Source organism: Papio anubis, chromosome X (genome assembly GCF_008728515.1).
Source record: "Papio anubis isolate 15944 chromosome X, Panubis1.0, whole genome shotgun sequence".
In the NCBI taxonomy this organism is placed as follows: Eukaryota; Metazoa; Chordata; class Mammalia; order Primates; family Cercopithecidae; genus Papio; species Papio anubis.
This window is the reverse complement of record NC_044996.1, coordinates 125,308,809-125,323,845: the sequence shown is the minus strand read 5'-3', so window position 1 is coordinate 125,323,845 and position 15,037 is coordinate 125,308,809. Positions and strand designations below refer to the sequence as shown.

Here is a 15,037-nt window from a genome sequence, read left to right as displayed (position 1 = left end):
CATCATACGAGGCAGGCAAGCCATGATAAAAAAGGGAGGGTTTTTTTTTTTTTTTTTTTTTTTTAAGCTCTTGGGGTGGAGGAACAGGACACTAGGAAGTGAAAAAATAGCCCTGAAAGAGAGCCAAAAATGTAGCAAAAGGAAACCTTTGCTTGTGCTTGGAAATTTTCCTGGTGTATACACACTCTATTTAATTCCACCATGCGGTGCTAATTATACTGCTATTTATCTCAGAAATATTTTCCTAAGTGGCATATACTTAAATCTACTAGGGTATTTTCCCTCAAGCTCTGAGTGCTCAAATACACTCTCAACCAATGAGAGTTAGAACGGCAGACAATACACAATCAGTCAATAAGTGTTATTAATATACCATGGTACAAATTTTCCCTGCCAATGAGCACTCTATTGTATTTTCCTGTGTTGAGTGAGTAATTCACTGCCTACTGTCTACTCTGCTGGGGCTTCTCTGTGTTTGAACCATGATGACTGTAATAGGTGTGCAATGGTGTGCTGTTAACATGGCTGTTAAGGATCATTTTGGATGCTCAAATGCAAGTTTTAAGGCAGCTTTGTGTGAAGTAAAAGTTTTTACTTCAGTTAAATAAAGACAGGAAAGGGTTGAAACTTTAGAGAGCCAGAAGAAAGGATAACAGCATTAAAATGGCAGAATATGGAAAAGAAGTAGGGCCAAGTAGAGTGGCTCATGCTTGTAATCCCAGCACTTTGGGAGGCTGAGGCAGGTGGATCACTTGAGGTCAGGAGTTCGAGACCAGCCTGATCAACACAGTAAACCCCCATTCTCTAAAATACAAAAATTAGCTGAGTGTGGTGGCATGTGCCTGTGATCCTAGCTACTTGGGAAGCTGAGGCAGGAGAATTGCTCGAACCTGGGAGGTGGAGGTTGCAGTGAGCCACTGCACTCCAGCCTCAGTGACAGAGTGAGACCCTGTTTCCAAAATAAATAAATAAATAAATAAATAAATAAATAAATAAATACACACACACACACACACACACACATACATACATACCTAAGAAGTAGATCTAAGATATGGGAGACAGGCAGACAGCAGGACAAAGAACAAAGGGCAAGAGAAGAGATTAAGTGTGTGAAGAACGGAAAAATCCAGTCAGAACAGAATGGCTCTATCACAAATAGAAACCTAGGGGATATGTTCAAGAGACATCACAGGATTAACTCCATACACTAAGAAGGTCTGAGTGACGGTATTTAACGTTCAGGAGAAATCGGGCTGTCCTTTATGACCATCCTTTTAGTCAAACTGATTTAGCTATCTCCAACACATCTCACTTTTCCTCCCTTTGACTTTTGTTTACACCATTTTCCCATAAAAGTGCATTTACCCAAATGTTGACATTTACTTCTCAAAAATCCTGTACCTATTTTTTTAAGACTCAGGTTAAATTTCATGCCTTCTGTGAATTTTTGCCTGATCACACCAGTTACAACTACTTTTTAAATTTCACTTAAATTTTCATCAAAGGCTAAAGTGTCAAAAAGTATTTCAAGGCTTGTAATGAGAAAGCAGCAGTATTCTGTGCTCTTGGTACCCTTTCAGTTCTTTTCATTGTTCCCTCTGGTATTTGCCTTTATATGATAAATAATAATCTTATAATACTTTCTCTTGATTCATCAATTTCAGATATTACCTTTAGACATCCTATTACAGATGACTCGGCACTCATATCACAGATTTTGGTTAAACCAATATTTAGTCTTTACAATTATTATGACTATGTAAACACTGCTCACTGCCTAGGTAAAGAATATACTTTAGTTACATCTCTTGTGTGCAATTTTTATTTTTCCTTAAGTTTGCAGTTGCTTTGTTTTTAAATTTGCTTTTATTTTCTTTGTACCTATTTCAAATTCTTCCTACTCTGCAACAGCCTCTCAAGTGAATTTTCAATACTCAAGCCTATTTAGATTCATCACTTCTATTCCCCCACCTCTTCCCCCAATCCTATTCCTGGAGGCAGCATTCTTGAAATTATCTGTCTACTTCAATCTGGACTGAGTACTCTCTAAGCTTCCTGCATGAACTAGTCTTCTGAAGCTTCCTTTAATCATCATAATGGGAAAAAACTTTCATCATGCTTGCAGTACTGGATCTTTTGTTTGCCGAATCCCATGTCTCTCTTACTTAGTTAATAACCCCCTAGTGTTGGCAGAGCCCATTTTCCAGCAACTTCCTAAAATAGGTTCATATCTGAAAATATCTTGGCTGAAAACCATTTTCACTAAGCATTTTAAAGGCATTGCTCCTTGTTTTCTAACTTCCAATGCTGAAAAGTCTAATATTCTTCTATCCAATCTTTTATATAGGATTTAAAAAATCTCTAAAAGCTTAGGGTCTTCCCTTTATCCCTAGTGTTTTGATATTTCATAGAGATGACCCTTCTTGAGAGTAGGGCTTTTTAAAATTTCTCTCATTAATAGGCTTTCAGAGGGATGTTGTAATCTGGAGACTCATGGTCCTCATTTTGGAAAACTGGCTTTTTTTTTTTTAATTTGGTATTTTAGTATTCCACTTAATCTAAAAGCATGATTATCACTATACCATTATGAAAGAAAAGATGCTGTCAATTAATATATGTCACACTATGAATTATAACAACCATTCTGATTTCAAAGATATTAAAATGTAAAAAACAAAAAATATGTTTCTTACGGTATTTCTTTCCTGCTTTCTTCCCCTTCATTTCCTCTACTGTCGCTTTCTGGAATTCCTATTAGTTAGATGTTAGATTGCTCTTCTTTCTTTTTCTTTCCTACTTTCTACCTCTTATTGTTCTACTTTTTGAGAGTTTTCCTCAATTTTAGCTTGTAAATGTTCTACTAAAATGCAAAACATTCCTATTGTATTTTTAACTTCTAAGAGTTTCTTCTTTTATGATTTCTTTTTTATGGCAATTTACTTTTTCTTAGGGAATCAATTTTGTCTCAACACTCAGAGGACACTAATTAAACTTGCTTTTTCCCTGCATTGTTTGTTCCTCCAAGATCTCATTATTTTATACTGGAAGACTTCCTCACATAACTGGTGATATTTGGCTTTCCATAAATATTTGAGAGTGAGGCACTAAGAAGTGGCCTGGCAGTTATGTGGCTTGTCAACTGGGGAGGCTTTCTTATAGGTTAACTGGCCAACTAGGCAGCCTTTACACTAAAGGTCTCCCAAAGGACAGTATCTTACATTTCTTCAGTCACAACGCCCATCCTCCTTTCGGGAGGATATGGTCCTAGTGGTTGGAATGGGACCAGGTCACCATTCAGTAATAGGTTTTCACTTGACCTCCCTGTTTCCAGCCCAGTGCCTTACCCTACTTCTTCCTGTGTCCAAGGTGCCCAAGTATACAGCTTCTCTGGTTTTCTCTGTGAAATACCTTCTGTCTCCAGAGGAGAGAGGATCTAGAAACTCTTTATATCAATATTCAACCAATCTCTGTTTTCAGCCCCATACCATACATCCACATTCCACAGTACCTGGTGACCCCATTTTTGAGCTCTTCTGAGGCTCTGGGGGCCTTGAATAAGACTTGCTCACCATTAGGATATTCCTCTAAAATCACTTACGCTCTATTAATTTCATCTTGTTACCACTCTTCTATCTGCTTTTCATATTTATATCTTGTGGTTGAAGTTACAGTTATCTTCTGATTTCAAAGACCAAAATTCTGATTTCTTATTCTCCTTGTTGTTTTGGTTGGTAATTTCCCAGAGGAGAAGAGGACAAAAACAACTTTATTTTGCCATTTGTAAAGCTGCAAGTTTCCCTTATATGCTTCTGTAACAACGAATGTAGCAGAGTACTTGGCACCTAATAGACATTCATGAACTACTTTGTTAATGAATGACTAGATGCAGTTAGAATATGGACTAAGCTACTGTAAGAAAAAGATCCCCAAATGCGACAACTCAAACAAAGTAAGTGCCTTTTTTTTTTTTTTTCTCTCACAGAGCAGTCCATAGGTTAAGAGCATACTTTTGGGTGAAGAGGTGTCACTAGATCATTACGTATTAAGGGACCCAGATTTCTTCTCATATTATCCATCTTCTCTACTGTCCTGTCCTAGTCAAAAGTGGCTTATCATTACATTCTGCATTCTAGCCCACGGAAAAGGGGCCAATGAACCTGCAAGAAAGCCTACCAGCTGATGACCTCCATACATACATTTATTATCTCACAGTTTTGGTGGACCAGGAATCTGGGCCAGCAACCATGTGAGCTTAGAAGCAGATCCTTCCGTAGTCAAGTTTCAGATGAAACTCTACCCCTGGTCCACACCTTAATTTCAAGTCTGAGAGAGCCTCTGAACCAAAAGATGTGGCTAAGCTCTGCCCAAATTGCTGGTCCACAGAAACTGGGAGATAATGTGTGTAGTTCTAAGCCACTAAGTTTGGAGTAATTTGTAACACATCAAATAGATAATACAACATCTCAACATTCCCTATGTAAATTATTAGTTGACAAAAGGAAAACTTCTAATTATATATAAAAGGCAAATACAATTTTAAATTATAAGGTTAATACATATTTTGACAATCTTTTGGATTTAATATCATGTAATAAATATTAAATACCAGGCTTTGATCTGACACCTAAGCCTAATTTGTATAATCTGGAATGATCTGCTCAACAGCCTCATATGCATTGCAGGTAGTATCTTAGTCCTCCATCTTTCTGACCTGTCTCTAGAATGCAGGTTCTTGCAGATGTAAATGCTACTAAAGCCATGAGTAGGAGAAAGTACAAACCATATAACATCACAATGGAAAATGCTTTTAGACTACAGAGAATAAAAAAATTTGGAGGTTTTCCTTCTGATTGTTTTTACATTCGCTTACATGTAAATATATATACTATAGATAAATGAAGTAAACTGCCTCAAATGGTTTTGGAGAGGGTAGGAATCTGAAGGTAGCTCTGGGCACTAGGCCCCATGCCTGGGTCCCTACGCTAGCTAAAACTTAATCCATTCATCCCTTTAATCTACAAATACTTACTGAACACCAACTGGGTACTAGGCACAGACATAAAACAAGGAATAAGTCAGACTTGGTCACTGCCTCATTCAACTCACAGTTTACTAGGGAATACAGACCAAGCAAATAAGCAATGGAATCTGGTATGGTGTTGCCATTTAGGGTATGCATAGGCTCCTGTGGCAGCAAAAAGGAAAAACACTTAACTCAAGGTGAAAGTGGAAGTGGTAGTTGTATTGGGAAGACATCTCAATTGAAATGATATCTAAACAAAGATGACCAGAAATTAAGTAGTGGGGATGGCGGTAAGGGAAAAGAATTCTGAGACAAGGAACATTGCCTTTGAAAGCCCGTTAGCAAAAGAGAAGCTGATACATTTGAGTGACTGGACTTTCAGTAGAGAGTAGAGGTGTGCGGCTAGAGAGGATGTGGAGAGAAGTATGCAAAGCCTTATTATGCAGGGCCTGGTAGGTCATGTTATGGAGGTTGGGCTTTTGTTTAAAGGAACCATAAAACTATGGAGGTGTTTTAAGCAGAAGGTTAAACTGATCTTATTCTTCCACAACTGACAAAATGTTCATAACAATTTGTTTGATTTCTGAAAAGTTAACACTCCTAAGATGCTAAAAACATACAGAAACACCTAACATTTTAAATATATATATGCAATAACCAGATGGAAAACATACCAGAAAAAAAAATCCCACTTTCTACATAACAAAGACTATAAAACTATAAAATACCCATAACTTACCTTAACAAACTTGTAAAAACAAGTACAAGAACTATATGTAAAAAACTATAACTTTTTTTTTTCAGACAGGGTCTCACTCTGTTGCCCAGGCTGGAGTACAGTGGCATGATCATAGCTCACTGCAGCCTTAGCCTTACACTTCTGGGTTCAAATGATTCTCTGCCTCAGCCTCCCAAGTAGCTGGGACCACAGCACATGCCACCATGCTTGGCTTATTTTTTAATTTGTAGTAGAGACAGGGACTTGCTATGCTGCCCAGGGTGGTCTTGAACTCCTGGGTTCAAGCAAACCTCTTGCCTCAGCCTCCTAAAGTGCTGGGATTACAGGCATAAGCCCCCACGCCCAGCCAAGAAATCATAAAATTTTGATAAAGAATGTAAAAGAAAATCAGAAAAAATGAATGTTCCTGAATGTGAAGACTCAATATTGTTAAAGTAATTTTTCATGTTAATCTGTACATTTAAGGCAATTCTCATAAAAATCCCAATAAATTTTTCAGAAGTACTTGATGAACTGATTGTAAAGTTTATCTGGAAGATTAAATGTAGGACTATATTTATAAGACTACATATAAGACTTTTTACAACAGTAAAAAGGTGGGAAGGTTTGCTTTACCACATTAACAAAAACATATAATAAAATGACAGTAATTGAAAAAGTATGTAAAGTCAAAATATTCAGGGGGGTTGTGGGTTGAATTGTGCCCTCCAAATAGGTATGTTCAAGTAATCCCCAGTAACGGTGAATGTGACCTTATTTGAAACCAGCGTCTTTGCAGATGTAATTAAGATGAAGTCATATTGGAGTGGGATGGTCCCAATCCAACGACTAGTGCTCTTATGAGAAGAGGGAAATTTGGACACAGACACGAACAGGGAGATCATCTGATGCCCGAGGCAGAAAGTGGAATGATGTATCTACAAGCCATGGAATGCCAAGGACTGCTGGCAAACACCAGAAGCTGGAATAGGCAAGGAAGGAACCTCCCCGAGAGCCATCTGTTGTTTTAAACCACCCAGTTTGTGGTAATTTGTTATGGCAAAGCAGGAAACTGATACAAGGAGTATAAGGCAATTTTATGTGTGATAAAAGAGGTATCTCAAATGAGTAGGAAAGAATAGATTTTATTTATTCAATAAATAGAGATTAGGACAACAGGCTATTTATTTGGAAAGAAAAGTTAGATTTCTACTTCATACCAGGTACTAAATTCCAAGTGGATCACAGATCTAAATGTAAAACAAAACAAAAAACACCAAAAAACTATAAAAGATCAAAATGTAAAAGGATTATTTTTATAACCTTAGTGGAGGGAAGGATTTTCTAACCAAAGCATGAAACCCAGAAGCCAGATGTGACCATTTAAAAATGAAAACTTCTGGCCGGGTGCAGTGGCTCACACCTGTAATCCCAGCACTTTGGGAGGCTGAGGCAAGCGGATCACAAGGTCAGGAGTTTGAGATCAGCCTGACCAATGTGGTGAAGCCCTGTCTCTACCACAAATACAAAAATTAGCCAGGTGTGGTGGTGCGTGCCTGTAATCCCAGCTACTCAGGAGGCTGAGGCAGGAGAATTGCTTGAACCCGGGAGGCAGAGGTTGCAATGAGCTGAGGTAATGCCACTGCACTCCAGCCTGGACAACAGAGCAAGACTCCTTCTCAAAAAAACAAAATAAAACAAAACAAAACAAAAAAAACTTCTGTACATACTACAATGAAAGACACATAATCAATGTTTAAAAAAACATATTACAAGATATATAATAGACATGGAGTTAATATCCAGAATATATGCAGAGATTGTACAGACCAATAAGGAGACAACAAGTAACTCCAAATAAAACTGAGCAAAACATAAAATAACAAAGGCCAATAATGTATGGATACTCAATCTCACTAGTAATCAAATGAGATGCAAATTAAAATGGGAAAGTCAGCCAAGCATGGTGGCTCACGCCTGTAATCCCAGCACTTTGGGAAGCCAAGATGGGTGGATCACTTGAGGTCAGGAGTTCGAGGCCAGCTTGGCCAACATTGTGTAACCCATCTCTACTAAAATTGCAAAAATTAGTCAGGCGTGGTGGCAGTTGCCTGTAATCCCAGCTACTCGGGAGGCTGAGGCAGGAGAATTGCTTGAACCTGGGAGTCGGAAGTTGCAGTGAGCTGAGATCATACCACTGCACTCCAGCCTGAGCAGCAGAGCGAGACTCTGTCTCAAAAAAAGAAAAAGAAAAAAAAGGGAAAGTATTATTTTTCTAGAGTCACTCAAATTAAAAATATTTTCTGATAATACCTAGTGTTGAGTAGGCAATACTCAAACAGGTATTCTCATATACTGAAATTCTGAAGGAAAATTTGATAAATGTCTACTGAGATTTAAATGTTTATACCCTTGGTTTAAGAACATCCTTTTCTAAGACTATATCCTACTGAAACACAAATTCACAAAAATAAATAGGGGAATATTACATTAAATATAGGATATTCATAAAATAGAATACTGTAACTGTGTAACCACTTTAAAAAGAGGTAGATCTGGCTGGGCATGGCGGCTAACACCTGTAATCCTAATGCTTTGGGAGGCTGAGGCGGGAGGATTGCCTGAGGCCAGGAGTTCAAGACCAGCCTGGGCAATATAGCAAGACCCCATCTGTAAAAAAAAACAAAACAAAACAAAAAAAACACACAAACACTAAAAAAAAAAAAATTAGCTGGGCATGGTGGCATGTGCCTCTAGTCCTAGCTACTAACAAGGCTGAGGTGGGAGGGTTGCTTGAGCCCAGGAGTTTGAGGTTACAGTGAGTCATGACTCTACCACTGCACTCTAGCCTGGGTGACAGGGAGAGAGACCTTGTCTCAAAACCCCCCACAAAACAAAAAAACAAAGAAGAGGTAGTTCTATATGTATTGTCATACAAAGATGTTCAAGACATGTTAAGTAAAAAGAACAAGTTGCAGAATATGTATTTTGTAAACATAATAATTACCTTATGTACAAAATATCAAGACTATAACTTAGCTGTTGACAATGGTTATTCTGTGTGTGGTAGTAGGGAACAATTTATTAATTCATTTATGTAACATTTAATGAGTGTCCATTATGTGCCAGGCACATTGGTTTAGTTACTGGGGATTCAGGAGTGAACAACAACAAAAAAACAGATGAGGAAATGGTGAATGTCCACTTTCTATGTTAAACATATCTGTAAAGTATGACCTTTATATTTTTGTCTTTAACAAATTTACGGTCAATTTGGTTATTTAAAAACATAAGCTTTAGACCAGGTGCAGTGGCTCACACCTGTAATCACAGCACTTTGGGAGGCTGAGGTGGGCAGATCATCTGAGGTCAGGAGTTCGAGACCAGCCTGGCCAACTTGGTGAAACCCCATCTCTACTAAAATTACAAAAATTCAAAAATTAGCCAGGTGTGGTGGTGAGCACCTGTAATTCCAGCTACTCAGGAGGCTGAGACAGAAGAATCCCGTGAGCCCGGAAGGCTGAGGTTGCAGTGAGCTGAGATAGCACCACTGCACTCCAGCCTGGGTGACAAGAGCAAAACTCCATCTCAAAAAATCCCCAAGAAACAAAAAAACATAAGCTTTAGGCACTAATGAAAAACTTTCAACAATATAAAGCAATCTGTTTTATCACTCTCTTAAAATCACTCTTATTGTACAGTTTTTAGAAAGGTCCCTGGCATACTCAATAATGTAGTCTGGTAAAGTTAATGTGAAAGGATCGACAAGTTTCTTACACTGTAAAATGATTACTCTGTTCAGTTGAAAAATAAGAATAATTTTACAGTATTTCATTTATCTATACCCTTTGGGACAGAATATTTTACTTACAGTTTGTGGGTTAATCTCCTCCTCTCCCATAGGTTCATCCATAATTTGTTGTCCATTCTGTGAAAAGCACAGCAAGCAGAAAGTTACCAAAACAGACCTCACATCAGTTAAAGTTAAATGAAGGCAGACAACAACAAAAACTGAGGAAGATTTTCACCCCTAAAGGGCTCTAATGAAGTAGAACCACCATATGAGTATGCAGTTGCTAAATTTGCAACAGGATGTGCTTCAAAAGTTAATTATTTGAAACTATAAAAACATTTTTTCATGGAAAAATATAATAAATGATTATTACCTTTCCACGTGAGCCCTTGAGTTTAATAGTTAAATGCATTACAAATGGTCTCATTTAAGCCTCACCAAACATTATTTACAACAGTGTATAGCAAAACACATTCTAAATTCCAACTCCATTCATAATTAATCAAGGGAACTGATTAATTACTTCAGAGAAAATTAAGCCCAATCTCTACATCAAAATAAATTCCAGATGGATTAAACATTTAGATGTGAAAAAATAAAATTATACAACTATTAGAATATAGGTGAACAATACTCATGGGGTAAGGAGGGTTGAAATCATAAAGAAAAAAGTGACATTTGAATCTATAAAAGTTTAAAACTTCTGCCAGACACAAAAAAAGATAAAAGACAAACTGATTACAAAAAAAAGGCAACATATAACAAAGGGATGGTATCCTCAATACATAAAGAGCTTTGTTTTACAAACCTGTAAGAAAAAACGATGAACCTCAACAGAAATGAGCAATAAGGGAAAAAAGAGTTCAGCCTTAGTACTCATCAAAGAAATTCATTTAACCCAAAGACACCTTTTGCCTTTCAAATTGGTAATGATTTACAAAACAAAAACAAAAACAAAAAACCACTCAGTGTTAACGAGGGTATGGGGGAGAGAGCACTCTGGACATACTGCTGGAGAAAGTGTGAATCAGCACAACCTTTCAGGAAGGCAATCTGAGTCTGTATTTTAAAAAAACCAAAATACCACACATAAAATTTTGAAATGTCTCATCGATTCTACTTCTTTTTTTTAAAAAAAAGTAGACAAGTGTACAAAGATGTACATACAAGAATGCTCACCATAACTTTTATTCCAAAAAGAACTTCAAATTGAAAACCTAAATTCCTAACAATAAAGAACTAGTTAAATATATTATGGTACACCCTTATAATGGAATACTATGCAGTCATTAAAATGATGATAAAGATGTAAATTCATTGACATAGAAAGACAGTCACATGTAATAAGTGAAAAAGCAGTTTATAAAACGATATGGATTGTAATGATCACATTTTAAATAAATATATACATATTTCAATGTATATATTTTTATGGGGAAAAACTCTGGAAGGATATACACCAAAATGTTAACAGTGGTTATCTCTGGGTGGTAGAATTTTAGACAATTTAAATTGTTTATTTTTGCTTATTTGAATATTCTAATGTGTCTACAATGAATATGTATTATTTGTGTAATTTTTAAAAATCACAAAAACAGAAGTCAGGAACACATAGTTTCTTCTCTCATTCCCTCACTGGAAAAAGGAGTAGCCATGACTATTAATTCAACAAGTATACAAGGATCTAAGCTAACCACCTTTGGAGCATTATCACCTGGGAAATAAAAGGCAGCCCACCTATCACCTCATACTTCACATGAGGCAGCTGCTCTAAATATGAACTCCCCTCTTTGTTCTTCTTATCCCTATTACCATCCATCCATTCATTCATCTCATTTCATTCAAGTTATGTTCTAGGCACTGAGCTGGAGATAAAAGTTAATAAAACATAGCCCCTATCCTAGAAGGTCTGTTGACCTTATACAAAGGGCACCTTTCATTTTCACCACTCATAGAAGATGTTCCTAGATTAGGGAATGCCTATGTAATACTATGAAGCACAGAAACAGTGCCAAAATTCAGGAAAAGATAGGGAGGCAAGTATAAAATCTTTATTTTCCTAAGGTATGTTCAAAGACTATAACACTGCCCATTTCTTTGGTATAAAGACACTCGTGTATCTCCACAATATTTATTTTTCCTCAAAGTGACAACCATTTATTCAACTGACTACTGGTTGTTCTTATCCAAATGTACCAAAGAACTAGCTCCTAACAACTGTGGCTCTGTTGTCAGACACAGAGATTCAAATTCATATTCTTACCCTATTAATTATGAAGCCTTGGACAGGTTCTTTAAACAATCTAAGCTTTTCAGTTTCTTCATATGGAAAATGAAGATTGAAAAGTCTTATCTTCAGAGGGTTGTAGTAAAGACTAAATTAGTTAAATGATATAAAACTCTAACCACAGTGTCTGGCACTTAGTAAACAATCACTGTCAGCTAGTTTTCTTACGTCCAAAATTCAATTACCTCACCTCTGGCCCACCAATCTGTTCCCTCTCCTATATTTGCCATATTAATGAATGGCACCATCATTCATCTAGCAGCCCAAACCAGAGTTTTTCATTAATTGTAAACAGTTATCGTTCTGTAACACAGACTTGCCCCCATGACTCCCCATTGTGTGGCGTTTAGAACCCTCAGTCTAACTTGAGCTACACGTATGTTTTTCATAGGAATAAAATTTAAGAACCATCTGTTCCTTGCAATTTTTAATGTATGCAAAGCAAGTATCACAACTTATAACTTACTTTTAAAGAAAACTGGTACAGGAGAAACAGCACTAAACTTGGAATTCGCAGACCAAGGATAGAGCCCTAGGCTGCTGCTTATAAGCTTTATGATTTGAGGCAATTCAGACTTTCTCTTAGCCTATTACTTTACCTGTTCAAAATGAGGATACTTGTCCTGTCTACCCAAAGGATTATTACCAGGCTCAAAAACGAGATAATTCAGAAGAAAGAACTTTACAAATGTTAAAGAGCTGTACCAATGCACATTATTACTAAGGTGAGGTAGCCTCATGAGGATAACATACTCTGTAAAGTCCTTCTGATCTTGGAATTTAAAAAATCTTTGAATTGGTAAGGCATCTCAAAAGTCTTCTGTTCCTACTACACATAATATGTTTCAATTCTTTCTACTCCGTTCTTACTTACGCTTAAATACTACCAGGACGAGAATGTACTACCTCACTAGGCACTATAATATCTCTGAAAAAGTACTGCCTGCTACATGAAATTTTTCATTATATAGCAACTTTCCTCAGCTGTAAATTCTCTTTAAGAGGATTACTAATACATGATGACTAACTTGCCCGTACTCTATCTGCAAAGTCACAGGAAGTAAATCTACAGCTATGACTCTAATCCACCCTGACTCTTGTCTTTTCCAGGTAAGTTCCTTCAAACATTTCTTTAAGACAGATAAGACTCATCACTATCTTCTTCTCTGAGCACACTCCAATTCATCTTAAAGGGTGGTATATGGAATTGTATGTAATTAACATTTCAACCCTCAAACGACCAATGCAGAGTAAAGGTCATATTACCTCCCTTGTCCTAGAAAATAAACTTGTGTTAATGCAATTCACATATGCAATATTTTTGGAATGCCCTCAACACAATGCTGACATATCAAGTTTTCTGATTAAATCCTTATCTTCTTGCACTGCAACCACACCCTGCATCCTCTATTCATACCTGTTGTTACTCTTAGTTCCATGAATAAAACTTTATTTAAAATTTTTGATTCACCTTTTTCCAGCTCCCATCCATTGCCACAGTCTCTATACATTAGATTCCAAATCTGTCGATCAGCCTGTTCACTATTTTCAGCTTCACGTCATCTCAAATTTTACAATAAACTTTCTTTTCTCAACTACTCACCCAGTTAATAGTATAGTATATACTAACAAAGCAACTTAAGAAAAAAATTGAGTGAAACATAATCTGAAGGGTATTTTATGCTCTACATTTTGTAAAAATATCTACCTCCTGAATTTAGCAAAAATTTAAAATGTTGAACAATTTAATTTTTAAAGCAGCGAGCCAATGTTATCCTACATACCAGTGAAGCTTTACAAAGCTTTTTCTACCAAAAAAAGCACCTTTATTCAAATGAAACTTTTCTATCACTTCATCAAAACAAGGATTCAAATGTTATCTATCAGAAATGAGCAAAGAGTTACTTCTGCAGTTAAGTTTCCCATTTGGAAAATGACCCTTGGTTTTATTAGAGATTAGGTTACATGGATTATCAGTCTTACGCAGTATTTTACTTTCTACTGTTTCCTAAGTTTAAGGAATAGTACTTGTTAAACAAGAAAATATATTTCTCTAATTTTAAAAAACAAGTGGGAAAAAATGTGTTCTAAAGCTGGCCAGTACCACGTTTAAACCCCAACTCTGTCAGTTACTGGTGTAGTTACCTGAACTTGGGTAAGTTATTTAACATTTTGAGCCTCAGTTTCTTCACTCACAAGATGCAGATAATATCTGCCTCACAGGGATGTTGTAATTAAAAAGATCCACCAAAAGACAGCGTATGCTCAGTAAATGTTATTTCTTTTCCTCTCTTTTGCCTCAATTGACAGTATAACATTACATTTCTACATATAACTTCTAAAGATGTAATGCAATGAAGAAGTATAGGAGAGTATTGAAACACCTGTTCCATAATTCACTACAGTCAATTTTCCACTAAGCAGGGTGGAAGAGATCATTTTGTATGTGCTATATTTTTATACAATGTAGCTAGAGAATGAGTATGGACAAAAAATAGTTTAAAAGTGAGGCAAATGTATTTATCCTCTCTCATCCCACCATAATGCCTTCCAGCCAAAAAATTTCAGAGCCTGGCAGATTGTATATATGCAAATGTGATGTGAAATACTGGAAAAGGTTAGGAAATGCTAATCATGCTTTACTTTGTTAGCCTGAAATGTGTATAAAGTCACACATTAGAATAACCTACAATACGGGTCTCATCAGAACAAATCAGATAAAGGAGACTGTTCCCTTGACTTTCAGCAGGAATTGTTTTCAATGTTGTAAAAAATTATCACCTAAGATCATCTTCCAGGCTTAAAAAGGAAGAACAATTCAAATCAGTATTTCTGAATCAAGGTTTCAGGAACTCTAGAGTATTCCTAAATATTTTAAGGAAAATTCTGATGTTAAAAATATTTTATTAATTTAAAAACTTTCATTTTAAGCAACTTTATTAAGCAGACTGCTTTGTTGTAATGGCATGATACAACAATGTACTTTTCCAGGCTGCTGTCTGATACCTCTGAAAATATATCATTAGTTAAAAAAAAATACTTCCATTTCAGCAGGAGATCATCATGTATAAGTATGCTAGGACCAAAAGATGATCTGTGACTGATAAAATGCTACCTTGAACTCAGCAGGGTATACCATCTACTGACATTCTCCTATCTAGAAATGAAATGGACGTACGGACATTAAGAGAAGAATCTTCAAAGAGAGTAACA

The 15,037-nt window shown here is 36.4% G+C and overlaps 1 protein-coding gene across 9 annotated transcripts in view; it reads right to left on the bottom strand.

Moving 5' to 3' along the window:
• Positions 1-15,037, bottom strand: part of RPS6KA3 (ribosomal protein S6 kinase A3) — a 115,902-nt gene that overhangs the window by 73,718 nt on the left and 27,147 nt on the right. For 7 of the 9 annotated variants that reach the window (XM_009197320.2, XM_003917483.4, XM_009197324.3 and 4 more), the window contains one exon: positions 9,616-9,672. In XM_009197320.2, coding sequence (XP_009195584.1) covers positions 9,616-9,657 — 42 coding nt within the window. In that variant the 5' untranslated portion in view covers positions 9,658-9,672. Of the gene's footprint in view, positions 1-9,615; positions 9,673-10,345; positions 14,725-15,037 lie in introns of those variants that run through there. The other 2 variants (XM_017953975.3, XM_017953974.3) reach the window with 2 other exon arrangements.